The 22,029-nt window shown below is 37.0% G+C and overlaps 6 protein-coding genes and 1 pseudogene across 7 annotated transcripts in view; 2 read left to right on the forward strand and 5 right to left on the reverse strand.

Moving 5' to 3' along the window:
- LOC104819844 (uncharacterized membrane protein At3g27390) overlaps window positions 1-2,193 on the reverse strand; it is a 3,808-nt gene extending 1,615 nt beyond the window's left edge. The window contains exons 1-7 of the mRNA XM_010550112.2: window positions 1,902-2,193; window positions 1,598-1,706; window positions 1,256-1,451; window positions 1,015-1,148; window positions 460-748; window positions 268-374; window positions 151-171 (exon numbers count right to left, since the gene is read on the reverse strand). Of these exons, the coding sequence (XP_010548414.1) occupies window positions 151-171; window positions 268-374; window positions 460-748; window positions 1,015-1,148; window positions 1,256-1,451; window positions 1,598-1,706; window positions 1,902-1,992 (947 nt within the window). The 5' untranslated portion in view covers window positions 1,993-2,193. The remainder of the gene's footprint in view (window positions 1-150; window positions 172-267; window positions 375-459; window positions 749-1,014; window positions 1,149-1,255; window positions 1,452-1,597; window positions 1,707-1,901) is intronic.
- A 2,004-nt stretch (window positions 2,194-4,197) lies between these two features.
- LOC104819845 (calcium-binding protein CML19) lies at window positions 4,198-5,541 on the reverse strand. Its single transcript, XM_010550113.2, has 7 exons — window positions 5,359-5,541; window positions 5,154-5,286; window positions 5,047-5,083; window positions 4,931-4,958; window positions 4,685-4,837; window positions 4,490-4,592; window positions 4,198-4,399 (listed from the first exon to the last, which is right to left on the reverse strand). The coding sequence occupies exons 1-7, from the start codon at window positions 5,359-5,361 to the stop codon at window positions 4,329-4,331; spliced, it is 528 nt and encodes a 175-aa protein (XP_010548415.1). The 5' UTR covers window positions 5,362-5,541; the 3' UTR covers window positions 4,198-4,328.
- Window positions 5,542-5,931: 390 nt separating this feature from the next.
- LOC104820190 (heat stress transcription factor B-1-like) lies at window positions 5,932-6,845 on the reverse strand. The gene is made up of 2 exons (XM_010550560.1): window positions 6,696-6,845; window positions 5,932-6,267 (listed from the first exon to the last, which is right to left on the reverse strand). Exons 1-2 carry the CDS (start codon window positions 6,843-6,845, stop codon window positions 5,932-5,934), a joined length of 486 nt encoding a protein of 161 aa, XP_010548862.1.
- Window positions 6,846-10,188: 3,343 nt separating this feature from the next.
- On the forward strand, window positions 10,189-11,077 carry LOC104819848 (protein DCL, chloroplastic-like). The gene is made up of 3 exons (XM_010550116.2): window positions 10,189-10,523; window positions 10,613-10,727; window positions 10,815-11,077. The coding sequence occupies exons 1-3, from the start codon at window positions 10,237-10,239 to the stop codon at window positions 10,980-10,982; spliced, it is 570 nt and encodes a 189-aa protein (XP_010548418.1). The 5' UTR covers window positions 10,189-10,236; the 3' UTR covers window positions 10,983-11,077.
- A 101-nt stretch (window positions 11,078-11,178) lies between these two features.
- LOC104819847 lies at window positions 11,179-12,940 on the forward strand (annotated as a pseudogene).
- Window positions 12,845-16,998, reverse strand: LOC104819846 (nicotinate phosphoribosyltransferase 1). The gene is made up of 15 exons (XM_010550114.2): window positions 16,626-16,998; window positions 16,390-16,534; window positions 16,175-16,294; window positions 15,904-16,038; window positions 15,754-15,815; window positions 15,557-15,632; window positions 15,042-15,143; window positions 14,789-14,905; window positions 14,639-14,697; window positions 14,232-14,406; window positions 13,992-14,126; window positions 13,785-13,883; window positions 13,593-13,701; window positions 13,276-13,388; window positions 12,845-13,164 (listed from the first exon to the last, which is right to left on the reverse strand). Exons 1-15 carry the CDS (start codon window positions 16,778-16,780, stop codon window positions 13,087-13,089), a joined length of 1,680 nt encoding a protein of 559 aa, XP_010548416.1. The 5' UTR covers window positions 16,781-16,998; the 3' UTR covers window positions 12,845-13,086.
- Window positions 16,999-17,366: 368 nt separating this feature from the next.
- Window positions 17,367-19,395, reverse strand: LOC104819849 (transcription factor SPATULA-like). 2 transcript variants are annotated; one of them, XM_010550118.1, is made up of 7 exons: window positions 18,999-19,395; window positions 18,682-18,786; window positions 18,496-18,561; window positions 18,274-18,333; window positions 17,971-18,177; window positions 17,788-17,860; window positions 17,367-17,703 (listed from the first exon to the last, which is right to left on the reverse strand). In XM_010550118.1, the coding sequence occupies exons 1-5, from the start codon at window positions 19,374-19,376 to the stop codon at window positions 18,055-18,057; spliced, it is 732 nt and encodes a 243-aa protein (XP_010548420.1). In that variant the 5' UTR covers window positions 19,377-19,395; the 3' UTR covers window positions 17,367-17,703; window positions 17,788-17,860; window positions 17,971-18,054. The 2 variants fall into 2 exon arrangements, with proteins under 2 accessions (XP_010548420.1, XP_010548419.1); XM_010550117.1 differs by having other exon boundaries at window positions 17,788-18,177.
- Between the last annotated feature and the right edge of the window lie 2,634 nt (window positions 19,396-22,029).

The following is a 22,029-nucleotide window of genomic DNA, read 5'->3' on the forward strand; positions in this document are numbered from 1 at the left end:
GTTTGTTTTACATCCGCTGCGCAAACCCTAGAATCGATCTCTTAGGAATAGGATTCACTCTAGAGATCCCAGGAAACCCTTCAGTGGTATCAGAGCCTTTGCTCTGTTTTGATTTCGTAGAACCCGATCACGCACGTCTTAGGAGCCTCTCTTCTCTTCCGATATCTCGGCCTGAGCTATCACGGATTAAGCATTTTCCCCGTCGTTAGATGTATCAATCCAAAGCAGGAAAACAATTTCGGAAAAAGGACAGAAAGGCATACGTACTTGGGGAGTACTGTCCCTTCTCGGAGGTAGAGCCAGTCATTCGTGTACTCGTCGAATTCAGCAACTACTGCAATCACATAAGCTATTCCCCTTCTGAATGATCGTTCCTGCACGAAGATATCGAAGGTGAACATGAGTTCTGGTGCGAATCATTCTTTGAATAGGATCATGTTTTCAGCGTAATGTATAGACCTGATACACGACGACTGATCCATATAACCCCACAAAGAAGCTGGAGAAAATGGAAACGAGAACGAATCCGACAACGATGATAGGCCATAACAGTATGGTCAAACCAGCAACCGGGATGCAGGCTGTTTCGAAGAAGGGGCCTTCCCGGTTGACCAAATCCTGAACGAGCCGAAACCAGCCTTTGACCAGCAAGTAAGGGCTTTTCACAACAGCTATTGCGGTGAAAAGCGGGATATCGATAATCAGTCCCGTTATCCCCACAATGATGCATCCCGGAACATGGATCAATCTGCAAGGCAAGAACAAGATCAAGATGAAAGAAAAAAAAAGCAGAAAATTCCTCTGCATTAATCAAAGACAAGAGCAACAACACAAATACATTGGGTTTGATTTTTAGGTTTTAAGCGCAAGAAGATGAACTCAACTAAACCAGAAATGTTCTGAAAGAGGGTTCTCTGGCTTTTGCATCTCTCATTGGTTTGCCTGAGGAACATGGTGCTATATCACAAAGAACATCAAACATGATAATGTCTTTTGACATAGTTTTTTCAGTACCTAAGTGTCTGAATCTCATCTGAAGCAGGGGATTCTCTCAACTCCTTCAAGTAGAGTGGATAAGAATGGTAGCAGATATCAGCAAAGTCGTTCACCACTGTACAGCTTCCTTTGATGGTTCCCCATGTTCCATCCTAACAGAAACATTAACACGAAAACCTAAACAGGATCAAGATTCACAAACTTGAGAAGGGAAAAAAGTTTAAGAAGGGGACAGACTAAGGAAAGATCGTTAAATTACCACGAGACAGTGGAAGAATTTGTTGGATTCGTTGTCTTGTCGGAATGCTTCAAAGGCCGAAACCCAAGGAGTGAAGAATCCGTACCCAACTCCGACAAGAACACTTCCTGCTATGCTCAAACCCAACCAGATCCCAAACAATGCAGGAAGTGTCACCAATATCGCCACTTTCAGAGGAATGTCAAATCTACTAGTCCTGCCATGAAAAATTTCCAGAATCATGAGAACCCAGAAGAACAAAACCCACCAAAACCCCCATGAAGGGGCGCGATCCTTTGTAGAAATCAAGATTAGAGATGGGTCAAATGTGGAAAAAACTTGGTCAAAATTGGAAAATTTTACTTTGCAACAGCAGAGATTGTCCAAGCTACATGGGCAGGGAACAACCCTAGAATGACTCCCACGTTTCCTGCTATTAGAATCAAACCAGCAATCGGACCCACAAGCAAACCTGTAATCACCCAAAAACAAAATTAAACTTCCTTTAAGAAGATTGGATTTTTTAGAAAACCCATCATTAGAAAGCATTAAAAGTCGGATAAAGTCCATCAAAAAGCTATAAAGGAAGGACCTTTGTATGATCGAACCACCATGGAAGAAGAAAGAAAGCCAAAAAAAAGGAAAAAAGAGGAAGGAAAGATCGAACCTTTAAGAGCACCCAGAAAGAAAGCAGAACAAAAGGCAAATATGACATAAGCGATCCTCAACCATCTTTCTATGCTACTGACTACAGCCATCTTCTCCAGGAAGAAGAACAAACTCAGATTCTCGCTTAATAATCGCCAATTTGAGAGAGCGAGAGAGAGAGACTTGTAATACAAGTCTTGCCAGAGAAATTAACAAAGGACCAAAGGGAGAGAATGATATAATAGACGCAAGACCCAACCCCCAAGAATTCAGATGCCAAAACGACCGCAACCCAAAAGAGAAATGTTCAGACAAAACTAAAATAAGTTTGTTTAATTATATATATATAATAAAAAAAATGGGATGGTGGAAATTTCAATATCGGTCGGACAAATGCATCTGTCTTTGGAACTTCGGAATCCTCGGCGTGTGAAGACTCCTGGTTAAGTTGACATCATGCCGATTTTCTCTTCGTTATTATCATCTCCTTTGGCACGTTATTATCATTATTATATTATGATGGTTATTAATAATTGTATATTAAAATATGCCTTTAAATTCAAGCCGTGAATTATTTATGGAATCGGTTGTGTAAAATCTTTTGTAGATAATGCCATTTATTGTCTATCCATACGCATGATTAAGAAAAACTTATCCAATTTAAAAAAACAAAAAGAAAAGTAAATAATTGTAGAATTAGTACAACAGAAATGTTTGAATAAAAAAATAACACTTACTATATATTAAATGAAAATTTTAAATTTTCTTATAATTACAAACTTAAATTAGTGTATGATTACTGGTTGATCCTTCTGACTTTTGTTTTACCCCATATCATATCTTACATAATTTAATCATTATAACTCTCAATGCCTCCTACGCGATTTTGGTATTTATCATATGGTATGAAAGTACGTATCGTATTTATAAACGTGTTAATATAATATTATCTAGATGTATTAATATAATGTCTTGTTTTTATCTTTAACCCACAAGAAATATTTTGAAGAAAAACAATTAATTCTGTGTTTTACAAATGAAAAAAAAAAACATGTAGGCGGCTGAAGTTTGGGAGTTGGACAACTTCTGGTCAACGTCAAACTAAAGAATGTAATAATGGTTTCCATTATATATCTTCATATATGTGTACACACATATATGTAGTATGCGTATGTACAATGGATATATGAGTTGCTTCATATTGACCTTCTAGAACATCAGGCTGTAACGAAACATAACAAATATGGAAAAGTCAATGGTCAAATGAGACCGGTTCTTTTTTTTTTTTTTTGTATCGATCTTCTAAAATTTAGATTTTAAAAATGTTTAGTTTGGTGTTTTTCATGTTAGAATTACTAACGATCTAGACTAAACAAATAAAAATAAAACGTCTATTGAATACTCTGTTTTAAATTTAAAAAACCCACGAATAATACAATTATTATCAATGATTTATTTTAAATTTTCCTGTCATGTTTATCTGAATTCTAAATTTTTAATGATTTAAGTTATAAATAGTGATATATTGAATTGTACGAACGTATGATAGGATAAGGCGCGCTAGGCAAAGTATAGAAAGAAAAATTGGAGTGAAAAAAAATAAGTTAAATAAGTCAAATTTTATTTAAAATTTAACCAATAGAATTTTATAAAAGAAATCAATCAAATTAAATTGAATATAAAATTAATGGTAAATATTCAATGAAAATAGTTTTTAAAAGCATTTTTGTGATAATTACTATATTTTATCAAGTATAAAAATTAAAAAGATAAATGTATTATACATACGAGAAATTTCAAAAAAAGTAACAAAAACTAAATATTATAATAAAAATGGGAAATATTTAGGACGCTTGCCGATTGCATTATTGTTGGAGACAGCCCGTTTGGTTTGGCGATAAAATATCTGATAATGAATTGTAGCCCTAATTGAATTGTGATAATAAATACAATTAAAGAAATGATTTGGGCATCACTTGGAGAATTTTTTTTTTCCTAAAACAAAAAAAAATGATTCACGAAATCTTGATATATCATATATATTGCAATAAATAATAATACAACCCACCGAACCAGCATTAAAAGCAAATAATCTTAGATGAAATTCGGTTTATTAGAAGTTGGCTTTGATTAGTTATTCGTTTACAATATGTAATAACGATGTTAATAAATAGTTTGTTTTAAATCTAGATTATGACCAAAGAGACCGTAACCGAATGTGAAATTGTGTCTTTGTCCCAAATTCGATGTTCGAGTCGCGAGTTAGGGGGGGAATTCTGCTTATATTATAATAAAAAAAATATAGCACATATGCATGATACCCAAAATCAAATGATTAACGGACTGTGCGCATTATTCAAGCAAATAATAGAATAGAATCATACTATACGACACACTTGTTACATTATACAACCGCCAATACATATATATGTATATATGTATGAATTTAGTTGTGATAACGGAAAGATGTCTTTCTCATCATCTTCATGAACTCATCGAAGTTGACTTCTCCATCTTCTGCACAAATAAGAGTAGATAACGTACGTTAATAAAGTTATAATTAAAGTAAATGTTATATATGTTAATATTATATATATATATATTCACCATCACGATCTGCTTCTTGTATCATTTCTTCTATCTCCCTGTCCGTGAAATTTTCTCCCAACTCCTTCGCCATATACTTTATATCGTGGTAAGATATCTTCCCCTTAATTAAAAACATTAATTAAGCAATCAATTAAAAAACCACAAAATTAATTTCCAGAAAAAATGGGATTAATCATAAGCCCTAATACATACATTGTTGTCGTGGTCGATGATCTGAAAAGCTCTGGAGAGCTCTTCCATGGAATCTCTCTCGCTGAGCTTAGTTGTCATCATTTGTACGAATTCGTCGAAATCAATTGCTCCACTTCGATCTTTATCCACTTCTGCCATTAATTCGTTTATTTGCTGCAAATATATATATATATATATATACACACATATATATATGTTCATTAACGTAAATCTAATTAAAATCCCAAGAAAAAGAACAAGCCTCACCTCATCATTGATCTCGAAACCGAGAGTCCTGTGAGATTAAAACGTGTTTAATTTCGATAATCATTTTTAAAAAACTGGTTATTATTGGTTATATATATGTTTTAGAAGAATTATACCGCATAGCAACGCTGAGCTCGGCGGCATCAATGGTGCCTGCAAACACAGTGATCATAAACCGGACTGAATCAGACCGGTATCTGAAAACCGGACACGATTTTGTTACCTGAACCGTCGATGTCAAAGAGATCAAAGACCTCTCTGATCTCTCTTCTCTTCTGTTTCGTCAATCCGTGATTCCTCCCTCTGGGTGCTGCCGAACCTTTCCTTAGCGTCGATCCTCCCGACATGAAACTCGCCTGTCCGAATTCCCATATTTAATTATGTTTTTAAACGAATCATGATACCAACGATCAAGAGAAACAACAAACCATTTCTTGGGGGAGAAGAAAGAGACGATCCGACCGATCTGGATTTTCTCCGGAAAAATTCAGAGGAATAAAGATTCAGATTAGTTTTTTAGGGTTCGAGCTAATTTATGGATGGAACTTGTGGATTGGGAAAAAAAGGAACAATGATGAAGCTTGTGTTTTGTCGTGAAAGCGACTAGTTCAGAGACTTTCTGTTTTGCACGTCGTTTGGATGACGAAAGGTCTATATAAATATATTTTTAATTTAATTATATTAAATTAACTCGTTGTAAAATACAATAATTATAAGCTGCGTGTAACTATAGTTTCATAAATCGTCACGCAATGTTACATTTTAACCACAGAAGAAATCCAACATCTGGACTTAGCCTCGTTATCATCTTAATTAATTAAACACGTATTATCTTCCCCTTTTTTCATAAGATTGCAATGATAAATGAAATCAAAATCAAATGTGTTCTTCGTTGTCGGTGACGTGTCACGCGTTGAATAGTCGTTTTTATATCCCCGTCGAGAAGTTTTCATTCCGGCCCCGATTTTTCCTCTCTCCTTTCAATCAGACCCCGAACAATTTCAAATTTTCAGCTGCCCCCTCTCCGTCCTTCTGTCCACCTTCAGGTTCTCCGTCACGAACGCCACGAGCTCGCCTCGCTGCCTCTTCGCCGCCACGAGCTCCGAGCTCAATGTCTCGTTCTCTCGTCTCAATTTCTCGTTCTCGTCCGACAAATCGGCGACCATGTTCACCGCCGGTGATGACATGGAGCTGGACCTTAAGTCCTCTCCGGCAGAGTTCGACGGTGCCGGAGCTACCGCCTTCCGCCGCCGTATCTCCGACACCAGCTCCTTATGCCCTTGTCGGAAATTCTGGTTCGCAAACTCCCATTTGTCGGGAACAACTTTGCGAAACCCCTGTCCAGAGTTTAACCAAATATAATTCCGAACTCCCAAATTTCTGGCATTTATCAAGGAGAGCAATCTTTCTGGTTCAAATTGGTTATCTTCTTTTGGTTTAGATATCACGGTTTATTGATTCGGTTTGGTTATTGACTTACTTTTGGTTCTTTTTGAATTTTTCATTCTTCCCGCCTTGCTACAGCTCGATGTATAAGACTCTGTTCCTTCTTTCATTTTGAATATATAGAAAATTTGGCTCAAACATTCTTCTCTCTGAAAACCCAGTTTCAATTTCTGAAATGGTATCAGAGCTATTAAGCTTCCCTGTTCTTTCTTCTTCCTTCGATTCTTTTTCGTTTTCTTTCCGATGGAATCAGCTCCGATTCCTCCGGTGTCGGCTGTTTCTGGTCTTCCTGTTGCATCTGGCACCACTTCTTCTTTACCATAGATTGCTCTCCTTGATAGAATGAAGCTGGAGAAATTATTGTGCTTGAAGTACTGAGGAAGAAGATCCTTGGAGAACTCCGCCGTCTTCCAAACGACGAACGCCGTGCCGTTTTGGTTCCATGAAACGACGTCGTCGGTGGTCTCATCGTCCACGAGCTGATAAGTCTTAAGTCAGAAACGGCGCCGGAATCGATCTCTGCGCCGCCGCCATCTCCGGCGAAAACAAAAACCCTAACAACAAGTGTCTTTTTTTTTATAAAAGGCTGTATTGGAACCCTAAAAAACAAGTTCTTTCACAGAAAAAAAAACAGAGAAAAAGCGAAGGAAAAAAAACCCACAGAACCAGGGGCGGATCCACGTATAGACCAATGGGGTCTCATGCCCCCCATAAAATTTTTAATTTGTTTATAATTTTTTAAAATTTTTGATAAATAATATAAGAGGCCCCATTAACATTTTACATGTGCCCCTCTTTCCACTCTTTTGTTTTTTTATTTATTTTTTATTTTTAAATTAAGTTACATATTGTCTCTTTTTTATTTTTTATTTTTTATTTTCCAACTGTTTTTTAATATTTCTCTCTCTTAATTCTAAAAAATATTATGTATAGATCTAATATTAAAAAACAATCAAATTAAAAATATTTAAGTTTTATTAAAGGAAAATAATAAGTTAGTATATCAAATCTATTTCTAATTGATTGTAATCTTGTATAATTGATTCTCTCTTAATTGTATCTCCTTAGATATAACAACCTCTTCATGTATATATTTTGTATTACACAATTGAATAAATGTGAGATCATATTATTCCTTTCATTTATGATTTTTAAGTAATTCTATTTTTTATTTATTCATCAATTTCTATATTTTAATGATACTCACAAATTTATTGTTATATATATCTATATATATATATTTTTTATTTGACTTGATAAAAAAATAATAGATAAATTGATTAAGCTAAAAAAATATTAGATAACGTGATAATGACTTTTAAAAAATGATAATAGAAAATAAATTAAAACGTACGACTGGTTTGATTAATACATTAATTGATTTTATTTGTTAACACTATGATGGAAGATGTTTTCCGTTAACAAAATTTGTGAACATAGCTCTAAGCAATCGTATTAGTGATCAATTTTTGAATGATTGCAGTTTATTTTATTTAAAAATATATATTTTAAACAATTATAAATAAAAGTTATTATGGATATATTTAAAAAAAATGAAGAATTATAAAATTTAATGATCAAATATAAATATTTTTTTATAATATTTTTTTATTAATTTTGTTATATATTTATTATAATTATTGCCCCACTCATAATTTTTTCTGGATCCGCCACCGGACAGAACTTTGGATTGAATTTGGAGAAAGCTGAAAACTTTGAGATCGTCAACAACTAAAGAGCAAAAGGGCAGTGAGGAATTCTCAATCCCAGCAGTAGAAACCGGAGAGGAAGATAATGGATCGAAGGAGACAGGAGATTGGTTTGGTTTCTTCCATCTAGGGTTCCTCTGAGAAGAAACAGAGCTCTCTGGTTCTCTGTGGAAGGATGTCGGAGAAGATGAAGAACACGATCATTATTAGCCGGAGAGATCGCTGTGACAAGATCAACCAGGTTCGCCGAAAAGATTTTATAGATCCTGAAAGTGGGCCCGACGAACAACAAGAAACGGAGGCTCTGGTTCTGGAAATCTTACCGAACACCAATTCAAAGCTTGTCTCTTTTTTTTTTGGTGTGTTGAATCCTGTCCGGAAAACAACTATACGAACACGGAACAAAGAATTTGGTGATTTACTCGGGATGTTTTTATTCTTGATCTTGTTTACCTCACCTAACATTTTCTTGATTTCACATTTGCCCACCAATAACCTTCTTTATACTAAGCTATACACACAGCTATATATATATATATATACACATTCATATAAGGAGAAACAACTTACAGCAAGTATTATAATAAAGTGAATATAATTTGTTTTAATACTAAAATCTACAATTAAGAAGGGAATATAATTTGTTTTTGCAGCTTTTTAAAATCTATTTTCCACCCACGATAATTTTCTTTTAGACATTGCAAGTTTTTTTAAAGGGATAATGAACAAAAAAAACACGAACTTTGTGTATTTGGCAAATATATACACAAACTTTGATTTTGATCATAAAATACACCAATTTTTATATTTTTAGCGCAAACATCTACAAATAGTAACGACGTAAAAAAAATAACGAAACCATCAATAGGTCAACTACAATTGTATATAAATGTCATATCATTTGTTTAATAAAGTCATATAATTAATTATGTTTAGTGAATTTATTATTAACCTTACTTAGTGATTTTGTTTTTTGATGTTCAAAACATAATATATATATATATTTAATGAATTTATTATTAACCTTGTTTAGTGATTTTATTTTTTGATGTTCAAAACATAATATATTTGCATTTCAAAGGTTCCACTTTCCATATATATTATGTTTTGAATATCAAAAAAACAAAATCACTATACAAAGTTAATAATAAATTCACTAAACATAATTAATGGCATGATTTTGTTAAACAAATGATATGATATTTATATACAAATATAGATGATGTGCTGATGGTTCCGTTATTTTTTTGACGTTGTTAATGTTCGTAGATGTTTACGCTAAAAATATAAAAATTAGTGTATTTTATTATCAAACCGAAAGTTTGTGTATTTATTTATCAAATACACAAAGTTTTATGTTTTTTTTGCCATTATCTTTTTTTTTTATGGAGAAACTCTTGGATGTGATCAATGAAAAAATCTTATATTGATCACCCCGTGTTAATTAAAGAGTTGATAGAGGCTTATACACCAAAGACCCCGGATTTAACCTTTTAATTGCGATCTAATCTTAATTACCTTTCTCTCTCGTAATTATTAACTAGCCGTTAGTTAATGTCTCTCGCGTAGTTCGTCACTCCTTTTTATTATTACTAATAAGAAAATGATTATCCAAATGTTTTGGTTTATTTCCACAATCAATATGTCATGAATTTTCAAAAAAAATCCATATAAAATCACTAACTTGAATTTTTTGAATCTTGTCATATTTCTACATATTAATTAACTTTATAAAGTTTATAATATCTATATAAAATCATGAATTTATTAATTTGTGGGAATATGGCAGGATTTACAAATTTATGATTTTATATAACGATTACAAAGTTGATGCGTACTATATAACTTTTTTTTAAAATTCTTGTTTTCTTAATTGATTGTTCTTTAGATATTGGCTAGAACGGCGCCGTTTTCCTCTGGATAATAAAAAACTGCCATCGTAGTTGACATTGGTGCCAGGTGTCAAATGACTTATGGCTAGTCATCTAGGAGATATCTGACGTGGCACTGTTCTAGCGGCTAGTTCGTATCTTTTCGCAGATTGCGTCTCGCTTTTTATCCGATTTTTAAAAAAAATATATAAGAAAATTCCTCTCACATGAGGAAGGAGAACAAACGAAGAATGTTTGATTGGTAAGGAAATCGGAAATCATGACTGCACTTTCCGGGAGCTCACTAACCGTTGGATTCGTCGGAGAATCCACAAAACGAAGATCTCCGTCGCCGTCGATCTTCCACTTCTCGTCTCGTCTCCGGTTTCTGATTCCAATCGCCGTGAAAACCAGATCTGACGGGGCTAATCTGCTGCGGAAGCCGGCGACGGGGAATTTCCGGCCGGAGAATCGTTCAGACGAGGCGATCGTAGATTGGGAGGATCAAATATTGGAGGAAACGGTTCCGCTTGTCAATTTCGCCAAAATGATCCTTCACTCCGGGAGGTAATCGGATCAAACATCTCCGAATTCTTTGAAATCGTGTCGAATTCGAACCAGGAACTCAATTAGGGATTTCGATTTTGTGATGAAAGATACAAAAACGGGGAGAGATTAAGCAGGGAGCACGAGAAGGCGGTGATAGAGAAGCTGCTTCCGTACCATCCAGAATACGAGAGAAAGATCGAAGGCGGCATCAACCACATAAAGGTAATCACAATCACACAACCGCGTTTGACAGCCATCGAAGCTCACCATCTTATGGATGATGATGATGATGACGGTGCGTGAAAACAGGTGATGAATCATCCAGAACACGGGGAGACGAGATGCATGTTCGTGGTGTGGAGGAACGGAGAGGAGATAGACTTCTCGTACTGGAAATGCGTGAAAGGGTTGATAAGGAGAAAGTACCCTTTGCATTCCCAAAACTTCATCTTCAAACATTTCAGATACCATTCATGATTTTCCTATATTACATTTAACACTTTAATCAAATGTTTTATCATATATTATGTATGCATTCCCTACAATGTAATATCAATATCCCTTTTTTATCATTAGTATGAAAATTGAGAAATACATTAAATAGATAAACACACTAAAAATGGAAGTGAGAGTGGAGATGCTTACTGATCACCAAACTTAACTGCGTCAATATCTACAGCCCACGTGTTTTTTTTTTGAAGGGCCGTTCTTTTCCTATTTCTTCTCCTCACCAATAAAAAGAATTTTTAATCAATTAGACATTAAAACATGCCACGTGGATTAATTCGCAACGAACTGTTTATTGGTTTCCATTTTTCGTTTTAGGGAAAAAAATCGAAAAATGGAAAAAACCTGAGGTATATACATAAGCAGGATCCTGCAGTGAGAGCAGAGCACGAGACGAAAAGACGGCAATGACACGGAATTGCTCAGCTCCGACGGACTGGATTCGCCGGAAAACAATCGGTCACGGGAGCTTCTCCACCGTCAGTTTAGCCACAACGGCTGCCGGAAACTCCTCCGCCACGTTTCCGCTCGTGATGGCCGTGAAATCGTCGGAGGCCGTTCGCTCCGCTGCTTTACGGAACGAGAAGCAAGTGCTGGACCACCTTGGCCACTGTCAGCATATCGTCCGGTGCTTTGGAGATGGCCGGACGGTGGAGAACGGCGAGGAGATCTACAATATGTTCCTGGAGTACGCTTCCGGCGGCAGCTTAGCCGACAACATCAGAAAATCCAGCGGTGCATTGCCGGAATTCATGGTTCGCCGATTCACGAGATCGATCGCCCAAGGACTCTGTCATATCCACGCAAACGGGTTCTCTCATTGCGAGATAAAGCTCGAGAATATTCTGATATTCGGCGATGGAGAAGCGACAATCTCCGATTTTGGGCTGGCGAAGAAGACGGAGAACGAGAAGAGACTGACGGCGGAAGAAACTAGGGTTGAGATCAGAGGAACTCCTCTGTATGGCACTCGGATGCTGTGTAGTTGAAACGGCGTGGAGTTTGGAAAAAGGAACGAACGTAATGTCTCTGTTGGTACGGATTGGTGTCGGATACGAAGTTCCAAGAATTCCATGGGAATTGTCGGAGGAAGGCAAAGATTTTCTGCGAAAGTGCTTTGTTGGCGATGAGATGGACGAGTGACATGCTTTTGGATCATCCATTCTTAGCCGTCGATGGAAAGTGTACGGCTCAATTGAACAGTGGCGAAGAAGAAGAAGAAGTTTCGGTTTCGCCAAGAAGTTCATTTGATTTCCCGGATTGGATTTCGGTTAAGTCTCCGATTATCCAACCGGTGGCGGTTCGGTCTCCGGTGAAGTATTCACCGTCGGGTTGGGGCCAATCTTTATCGCCGGCGGAGAGAATCAGGGGAATATACACAGAAGAAGCACCTGATTGGCCAGTTTCATGCAATTGGGTCAACATCAGGTGACGGAGTAGCATACGAATGTCATAGAAGAAATTAGATTTCTGAGATTTTTTTTAGTACCATCGAATCCGACGGTCCAAACTCAATTTTGATTATAAGCTTCGTCGAAGTTGTATATAGTCACGGAACAGAGATTTTGGGTACAACTGCTCTGTGCCATTGGGGAAAAGAAAAACAAGCTCCAAATCGAAGCAATGGTACGGCCTGAACCGGTTCCCGGTTCTCGTATACCGATCTCTGACTTTTCCTTGATGGGTGAAATTTGTTAATCCAGAAAACAAACCAAAACCAAATCAATATTGTCGATTACAAAAAATGTAGTCTTCTGATTTCACCCTATAGATTCCGGTTTAGTTTTGGTTACAGAGGGCTCTCAGTTAGAACCCTCTGGTTTCAGACATGATGATACAGAATCATTTTATTCAGACAAGCTTTTAGTTTACTTCCGGGTACAAAAATCACAATCAAAGTAACCAGATGAAACCCGACAAAAAGGAAAGAACAAACTGACAAATCGTCTATAGTAAAGATTTTCAGTAAAACAACTAGTATGGTGAATCCAGGTAAATTTGAACTGTGGTATATACATTTTTACCCACGTTCCATTGCCCTTTCTCAACCGATGATAATACCGACGTTTTTTCTTCACTGCAGCTCGCCGACGGGAGCCTCATTCAGCCATAGGAAGTGAATGAAGTCGTATAACTTCGCGCTTACGCTAACCTGTGACGTCGAGATTTCACAAAAAAAAAAATATGTTCCTCTATTTTTTTTTCATATATTTTTTTTTTATCAGAAAGACGATACGGTAAAAAAGGTAATCAGGGTTTTTACCTTGTACGGAGTAGGGTTTAATCTCCTCATATGATCAGGTCTCATGTTCTCAAGCTGTGTGATGCATCGTTCTCTTATCTTTTCTAAAGGGGGCAGCTCTTCTCTCGCTTTGTCTTTCATGTAAACGGTGAAAAATTCAGTCAGAGCAAGTAAATTTATCCATTTTACTACCCATTGATTGAGATATATGTGTATATATATATATCTTCAAAACCCATATCATTTTATATTTTTGGACCAGACCATTTATTACCATATTCACTTTGCTTGTTCAAGATCCAGGATATTCAGAATCAAGATTATTGAAAGGTCAGTACCTGCATTCCCACGCCAGTAACATTTCAAGAGCTCTTCAACACGCTGAGGCACCACATACGCTCTTTTCGATTCGTTGAACGGGTGACGGCACAGCAAACGTTCACCGACCTTTCACCAGAACGAATTTAAATAAGGCGACATACCGTTAATTTTTGGAATCTAAACTCGAAAAAGGTCGATCCTTTCTCTACCTTTGGAGGCGGTTCATTCTCTCCAGTCATTATGTCCACCAGTGGGTAACCCTCTTTGCCGTATAATCTGTAACATCTTTTTTTACATGGTATAGACACCTACCATTACAACAGTGACAGAAAAAAAAAGTGAAAAGGTTAACTATCATATCATTGAAAGACAGGTTTTTTACTGAACTTTCTTTCGGGTGGGCAAGAGTGAAAAACCTTTGTAACGTCCTCGGAAAGTTTGATACGAGGTTGATTGTTTATCTCCACAAGCTTGAAGACACAACCTAATGCGGCTTGTGAATAGCAAGTTACTAAGTAGGTCCCGATACCAAAGGCATCCACCTCATGTCCCTTGCGAGAAAAGATTAATGTTTTTTCAGACTATGGAGCCAAAAGGTCGAAACTTCAAGATATCACTCATGTGGTGGCAGATTTATAATGTAAGAGCATAGATACCTGTTTGTTTAACGCATCGATCGTCTCTTCGTTCAGATCGTTACTAGCGGTAATGCCCATCTTCCCAAAATCCGGCACCTTAAATTCTCTCTCTATAATGTGAAAGAAGTTCCTGACTTCGGTAGATAGATATGCCAAGTCGCCCGAATCCAGTCTAATGCCTAATGCCTTGTATCTGCACAACAAAATCGATGTCAAGAAAAGTAAAGATGTATATTTACCAACATAGCAAGGAATGGTCTGACCACAGAATCCAAGTAACTATAATATGCAGAAATCACCAACAGTTGAACCGATTCATAGCATTATTGTAATAATATTTTGCAATGTGGTCGAAGATGCAAAATCTGAACAGGAAATGTCACGACAGGGAAAAGATCAAGAACGAGTGAAAGATTCTTACACACCCCAAGTCATTCAGTGCTAGAGCAACTGCACAGAAGTTAGGAATTCCACTCTTCATCACCTGTAAGACAGGTGGTAAAAATGATTCTTTTTACAGTGACGGTAGCTCATAAACAGAATTCACTTGCACCGTAAATTGTTTTTTCACTCACGTCGTACGTGTCTACGAGGGCAAGAAAGGCCTTGGGGAACGCCAGTGCGTACGAAGTGAATGCCGCCAGCTCACTTTGATTCGTCTCAGAAAAAATGCCTCGTAAAGAGGGCGAATACTGTCATTTCCACACAAATCAAATGATGTCAATAAGGAAAAAATGGAAGGAAAAAAAGAAAATAAGTTTCTCAAGAGAAAAGTCTTTTCTCAAATTGAACTTGAGAGAGGGACAGAACATGATATCACTAGCAAACCTGAATTTTAGTTAGCCATGTCTGAACCAGAGCAACGAAATCTTCACACGTGCTTTTTCCGTCTGAACTGTGAAGTGCTTTGTCAACAATCTCATCGAGGCTCTGGAAACAAAAGTAATGAGAATACATAATAACTCTTAAGTTAATGAACATCAATGATACCAATTGGATTCCAGACAAAGCAAACCCGAGGGAAACAATTGAAATCTATACCGCTACTAGTAAAGTCAATAATAACCATGAAATCAAGTGAATCAGACAATGTAAAGATCAAAGACAGAATCAGCATGTGACGCAGTTTAACACATCACCTCTGAGGGACTCCTGACATGGTAAGGGATTTTTTTTAAAAAAAGACAGAGAAATCCATGTTCTAATGCATCTTCAACGTTTAAATTTTACAAGTTTACAACTGTACACTATGTATTAGAATGAGTTTATCATATTAATAAAGAAAATTTCTAACAATAAGGTTCGTATATAGAATACGTTTTATGAGATTTTGGGCAACTGACCATGAATGAGCTCACAAAAGCATGGGAGTGTGTTCCACGGATAGGTATCCCAAACAGCCTTCCGGCGGCAACATTGCTGTCATAGTAAACGCCGAGGGGAGGAAAAACAAATTAAAAACACAAATTATTTCACCCTTGACTTCAGAATTTGCAGAATGTGCAGAGACAGCAAAAAACAAAACCGATGTTAGATTTACCTTGTTGCATCAAACCCTCCCATGTAGCAGTACTTTGACGCACTTATAGCACCATCAGGTCCCTTTACAAAATCAGAAGCAGCCAAAAAACCAGAGATGTAAGATGAAATGCAGCATCAGGGCAACAGGAAAGAGGCAGATTGTGAAAACCTGAGCCCTTCGAGCACCAAACTCGAGCAGAATTTTGGATTTTCCAGCAACAAATCGATGTCTTGCTGCATTTGTAGCCACCAAGGATGCATAATTGACAAGGTTCAGGAATGGAGTTTCCAACAGTTGGACAACCTAAGAACATGAAGAACAAGAACCAGCAAAAATGTCGGCTCATTACCACAAGAACTACACTCATAAACAACAACAACAACCCGACAAATATCTCAGAAGATGAAATGAGTAAAAGCAAGAGGGTGGAGATACTCACACCTACTGGACCTTCTACTCTCATCAGAGGCACCTTTGGGAAAACAGCCGATCCTTCCGAAATGGCATACACTTCGACGTCAGAACAATCAATTCCTCGAAGATAATCGCAGAAAGCTTCCTAATTTCGAATTCCAAGAGAAAGAGTGGGAAACCCAGATGAAAATCAAATCGGTAAACTACGCTAATCGGGCAGGAAATGGGGTAGATTCTAACCTCGCAACCAGGCAACGAATCACGGACGAAAACAATCTCTTCCTCGGTCAATTTGAAATTCGCGAGGAACTTGATGCATTCTTCCAAGCCGGCAAACACGGTGTATTCACCGCCGAAAGGGTTCTTACGGAAATACAAATCAAACCTGTGGAAGAACCAAATTAAACGAAACCCAGTCATGAAAAATATATATCTATCTCTCTCTCGTCGAATCAGAACCAGGAGACGACACTAACACGGATCGCTCGTCGTGCTTTCCGGCTTTCCAGTAAGCGTAAGCCATGGTGAACTGGTAGAGATCGTTGAGCAGAGGAGTCACCATCGGGTTCGTGGGTCCGTCCACGACCCGACCCGATTGCTTCATCTCCGGACCATTCTCTCTCCGCTCCATAATCGGATCCTCCGTCTCCGCCTAGAAAACGCGATTCAAATACGCCGACGCTAGGGCTTCAATCGAATGTGTTAACAAGTGGATCACGTCTCTGCGTATAACGATAAATATATGTGTATCTCTGTGTAAGTATAGGTCCGTGGCTGTGTACGAGGGATGCAATTTAGGGGAGAGTGTCCGAGTTTTTTTTTTCTTTGGCTAAGAACAAAAAAAAAACGAGCGTGAGAGACACGACAGCCACAGAAAGGAAAACAGCTTTCGAACACCTTCCGCCTCACCAATTTCCTCGGTTTTTTTAATTAAAATAAAAAAAATAAAAGGGCTGATGTCATTGTTTAAAATTTGTTTTTTTTCTGGTCATTTATTTATTTTATATGTAGTTTTAAAAAAAATAAGGAGAACAATTACGATCTTGAACGACCAGACATTTGTTGAGTTGACCAAAACGACACAATCTAAGTTGCTTTATCAAAAGTACAAATCACCATGATGTGATTGACATTCGTATCAATGTACGGTCCGTTCGAATGGAACGCATGCATCATCAAGAAATCTGAAACTTACTTGAAACTCGAGAACCAGCTGATGAACGGGTAGATTCACAACGACTATATACACATATATATATATACACCCATCAGCTAACGAAGTGCGATAATGGATAAAGGACCAGTCTTTCAACTGTTAGACCACAAGACCAGTCTAGACGCTAGAGTGAGCTTGTTATCCAACCAAATACATAAGAGAACCCTAATGACAGTTATGTGTATTCTTGAAGTCGGTTGCTTTTCTTGCACCCTAAGAAAAGATAACCCTAATGGAGATCACATATAGAAGCAAAGCTTTAGAATCCTGGTGCGGAATGCTGTGACAAAGTTGGTGTCTTTGTCAAGTGAGATTGTCTTTTAGGTCAGCCTCTTCTCCTTCAAAACATGAATTCGATCGAGCCGTTAGTGTCCACAAATGTGTAAAAATTTTGATTAGAAACCGGAAAATGAGAGGCATACCAAGCGAGTTTGTCTTCGGATGAGTAGCATCGTTGAGCCCGTGATGCGTTATCGAGTATTCTTTACTCTTCTTCTTTGACAGGTCAAAATCAAAATCTCGAAGATTCACGTTAATGGCGTTAAAAAGAATGTTGTTATATGTAATGATAATCAATGAAAAGTGTAGGAAAAGGGCGTCCATACCACAAGTGAATCAAGGACAGGACAGACCTCTAAGTGACATCGAACAGATGGGTCCAATCCATATGATGCTCCTAAGTTAACTATTTAATTTTCATTCGAAATCGAAGCAAATTGATCGGTGGTCAGAGGTCGGATCTCAGGCAGATACAATGGTCCACTCGTTAAGCACATCGGATGCAAGCTTAGTCTGTTCCTCATTGTCAGCATCTACAAGCAAATGATAGAAGTAAATATATATACACACACATATATTTATGTATGTATGTATGTATGTATGTATGTTATGGTTTTGAAGATACTGACTTGGACTTGAAGCTGTTGCAGGTACTCTATGGCTTCATCGAGCATGGAAGCCTTATCCGTCTTAAACCCATCCACCAAAACGATTTCAAGAAAAAAGACAATGATTTCAAGATCTTTATAAGAATGTTACAGATAAATCTAGACACGTTTCCCTATGTATATCTGTAGATATAACTATACACACATATATATATATATATATATATATATATATATATGCACCTTGTTCGAGTTTGGGATCAGGTTTTGCAAAGCCTTCATTTTCTCATTGATCCTACTCCTCCTCCTCTGTTAAAGAAATGAAAGCAAATATGAAACTGATAAGTGAGAGTTTATAAATCTGAAAATGTAACATTTTGGTTGTAAAAAGAGGAAATTTCTTTTATAAAAAAAAAGGAAATTTCTAACCTTTTCAGACAAGTTGTGAATTTCAGCAGCTCTGCTTCTCTTACAAGAACTACGCGGTGGAGCTGGCTTCGCCGGAAGTTCATCCACCACTACCTCCATCCCCTCCTGCTTCAGACAATCAAATTTTCCGACTGTAACTTAATTTTCTTCATTATGTCAAAAAACCCATCAGCAGAAATGACAGTATACGCATCGATTTTGAGGAATTGTAGCATTTTTTATTAGCGCAGATCCGTTACAGCACCCGATGACATTTTCTCGGGAAACAATACAAGGGATAGAGCATGCAAAATATCGGGAATTTTCGAAGAAAGTACCTTGCTTTCGCAGTCGTAATCGTCAGTCTCATTCCCACTCGTTCCGACGGAGGAAGACGACCTTCGGATCGCCGCCGCATCAACGAAGAATCTTACCCCGGAGGATCGAAAACTCGTGGCGGAGCCGGAGCGATCACCGTCAGATAAATCAATGGCGGAGATCGCGCGCTTCGCGAGCACATCCGACGGCGGTGAAGCGGAGGGTCGTGGCTCCGGTGCATGCGAGCAGTCTTCGTATGTCGCCGGAGAATACGACGGCCGCGGCGAGGAGCGTCGGACGAGAATCTGCCGGAGAAACTGCGTGATTTCGTCGGAAGGATCGCGAGTGTCGTAAACAGAGGAGCTAGAAGACGAAGAAATCATGTTCTTATCTCCCATTTCTCTCTCTCTCTCTGAATCATTATGGAGCAGTTAAAGCAGAGTAAGCGGAATTATATGGCATGGAAGAGCTGGAGCGTGAGTGCACGCGCCATGGTGGAGAGAAACGGTGGGGAAAATTTTTTCAGCGGTTAAAATGATTGGTTTGTGAAGATAGAAAGTGACAGTCTACGTCACTGTAACAAAAGTCTTTGACCTTTTTTTTTCTCTTTATTTTTTTGTTTCGTGTGTCAGGTCACAGCGCCAATGCAAAGGGTTCTCTATCGCACGTGAGAGTCACTAAACTTAGTATTTTCAGTATTTTTCTTAATATTATTTAAATTAAAGTTTTTTTTATTTTTTTATTTTTTAATAATTCAGAAGTCACCAAACTTTGAAGTTAATTATATATTTCAGAAGATCGAAAAAATTGAGATAAAAACTCGAAGATATATTGAAAAATAATTTTGTTCTTTTTTTTGTCAAAAGATCTGTATTCTATTCTTTTAAATCGCTACAAAACTGTCCAAAAGTTTACAAAATGTGAGCTGAATAGTTACCATAACCAACAAAGTCATTGAGACTGTAGACATAGTAACAAGTAAAGTAGTAAATTAGAGATCTCTATGAAACAGAGAAAGAGATCAGCATCAAAAAATGTTTCATGCATGTGTTGTATTCATCGGAACCAATGGAGGAATAGCCCGAATGTAAGTTTCAGTTTGGTTACTCGAATGACAACTCCTATTCGACGCAAGGTTTTGTCGAATTGTTTGAAAGAAGTATCCACATCAGAGTAGATAGACTGGTATAGTCTAGTGTTCCTCTATCTCCATATGTGATTAGTAATAGTTTGTCAAACTATTAGTCCAATAGTTTTGGAGTTCCGAGTTCCGGGGAATCGTTTGAGCCACACCATAATGTTATCCCATGTATGAGACGCATTTCAGAGATTGAATTTGAGGCATACCTTTTCCCATAGGAACTGAGAGTAGTTGCAGTAGAAGAATAGGTGGTCGCGCGTTTCCAACTCAACATTGCATAAACAACATATTGGCGAGATGTTCGTACCCCAAGAGAGGAGTCTATCCTTTGTGAGATTTTTATTCAATACGAAGGCTCGAGTAGTGAAAGCGTACTTCGGGATATAACCTTTGAACCATACCAGAGAATGCCATTCAATATGGACAGGGGGTCCCAGCATGCAATTCACACCGTGGATGACTAAAATCTGTTCGTTTTTGTATCATCTACACCCCATAGAGGACGGTTTGTAGACCCGAGTTAAGTTGTATTTCTGACAAGAGAGAGATCAGATTAAGATGCATTTGAGATCTAGAGTTCAGTAATAGTCATCTATTCCCGTCGTAGACTGAGGATACTAAAGTCGTTTTAGGCACACCCAACTCCATCAGATTTGTTTTATCCAAAGCGTCAATCAGTCTTCCCAATGGTAACCATGCATCCAACCAAAAGAAAGTATCTATGTATTCCATATCCTATTTCTCTCTTAGCAAAAATCGTAGCTTGAGTTCTAAGTTTAAAAAAACACTTAAAACTCTATGAGTACCTGGACAAGAGATTAATGATCCAAAAACTTCTTCGATATAATGATACTTGATCCAGGTTATCCATAAGGATCCCGCTTTCGACACTAGGATTCATATCAATTTTAAACCAGTCACCAAGTTGGATTCGATCAAGTTTCGCAAACCCAAACCTCCCTTGCATTTCGGTTTAGTGACTGTAGACCAAGCCACTTTAGCAATTCAATCTTGGGTTATTTAAAATTAAGGTTTGTATATTACACAAAATGAATAGTAAAAATAAAGATATTAGGGACCATAATTAGTAGCTGATGTAATGAAAATAACAAAAAGTCGGATTGGTTCGCCACTTGTACGTATTTTATGGTTGCATTGCATGTACGTTATCGCATGGAACGGCAAACCAAAATCTGATATATATATATATATATATATATTTATATATATATATATATATATATATAATGTTCGAACGGTTATAATTTCGTTGAGATAGCCTAAGAAAATTATTCATATGTAAATGTATTTTGATAACATTGAAAAATGAGAACAAAACTATAAAGAAAACCGCATTTTTTTAAGAATAATCGGGAGAGTTGCATTAATATCTCCGAATATGCCATGAATGGGTTGCTGCAATCTGTAACATTTTTAAATTAATCTTCTAACCAGATCTAATTAAGATTATTTCGTGATTTCGGAAGATCTTGGTGTCCGTCCATGATGTTAGATTTTTCATCATCGCATAAAATATTGTCATTTTTATGTACAAAGTCATTAAAATAATGATTTAAAAAAAAATTGGAAACTACCGACCACGTTCAATGTCAATATAAAAGAAAATCGGTGCCAGGAAAAAAATCTATAAAACAATAATAAGCATATGTGTTTACAAAATGTGGGATCATTCGGGGTCGTAATATTAGGTCATTATTCTCAAAGTCTTGAAAAATATGTTTTACAAAAACAAAAAAACATTTTCCGTAGAGTTTTTATTTTTTTTACAGGAACAGTTTTATTTTACAGTAATTATTATTATCAATGGTGGGTTCGCTTTGAATCTGACCGATCATCATCAGTTGTACGGTCCGAAAAGGGTTACAGAGAACCAAATAAATAAATGATAC

This window comes from Tarenaya hassleriana, unplaced genomic scaffold, assembly GCF_000463585.1.
Source record: "Tarenaya hassleriana unplaced genomic scaffold, ASM46358v1 Cleome3, whole genome shotgun sequence".
Taxonomy (NCBI): domain Eukaryota; kingdom Viridiplantae; phylum Streptophyta; class Magnoliopsida; order Brassicales; family Cleomaceae; genus Tarenaya; species Tarenaya hassleriana.

Excerpts from the sequence above, each read along its gene's own strand:
- LOC104819845 (XM_010550113.2), bottom strand. Across the intron at positions 4,593-4,684 it reads TCATCGACCACGACAACAAT|GGGAAGATATCTTACCACGA; the intron begins GTATGTATTAGG and ends TTTTTAATTAAG. Across the intron at positions 4,400-4,489 it reads ACAAGAAGCAGATCGTGATG|AAGATGGAGAAGTCAACTTC; the intron begins GTGAATATATAT and ends TTATTTGTGCAG.
- LOC104820190 (XM_010550560.1), bottom strand. The coding sequence starts at position 6,845 with ATGAGACCACCGACGACGTCGTTTCATGGAACCAAAACGGCACGGCGT. Across the intron at positions 6,268-6,695 it reads ATCAAGGAGAGCAATCTATG|GGGTTTCGCAAAGTTGTTCC; the intron begins GTAAAGAAGAAG and ends AACTCTGGACAG.
- LOC104819848 (XM_010550116.2), top strand. The coding sequence starts at position 10,237 with ATGACTGCACTTTCCGGGAGCTCACTAACCGTTGGATTCGTCGGAGAA. Across the intron at positions 10,524-10,612 it reads ATGATCCTTCACTCCGGGAG|ATACAAAAACGGGGAGAGAT; the intron begins GTAATCGGATCA and ends TTGTGATGAAAG. Across the intron at positions 10,728-10,814 it reads GCGGCATCAACCACATAAAG|GTGATGAATCATCCAGAACA; the intron begins GTAATCACAATC and ends GCGTGAAAACAG.
- LOC104819849 (XM_010550118.1), bottom strand. The coding sequence starts at position 19,376 with ATGGGAGATAAGAACATGATTTCTTCGTCTTCTAGCTCCTCTGTTTAC. Across the intron at positions 18,562-18,681 it reads TTCACAACTTGTCTGAAAAG|AGGAGGAGGAGTAGGATCAA; the intron begins GTTAGAAATTTC and ends TTTCTTTAACAG. Across the intron at positions 18,334-18,495 it reads TGATCCCAAACTCGAACAAG|ACGGATAAGGCTTCCATGCT; the intron begins GTGCATATATAT and ends GATGGGTTTAAG.
- LOC104819846 (XM_010550114.2), bottom strand. The coding sequence starts at position 16,780 with ATGGAGCGGAGAGAGAATGGTCCGGAGATGAAGCAATCGGGTCGGGTC. Across the intron at positions 16,039-16,174 it reads GAGTAGAAGGTCCAGTAGGT|GTTGTCCAACTGTTGGAAAC; the intron begins GTGAGTATCTCC and ends TCATGTTCTTAG. Across the intron at positions 13,702-13,784 it reads AGAATGAACCGCCTCCAAAG|GTCGGTGAACGTTTGCTGTG; the intron begins GTAGAGAAAGGA and ends TTCTGGTGAAAG.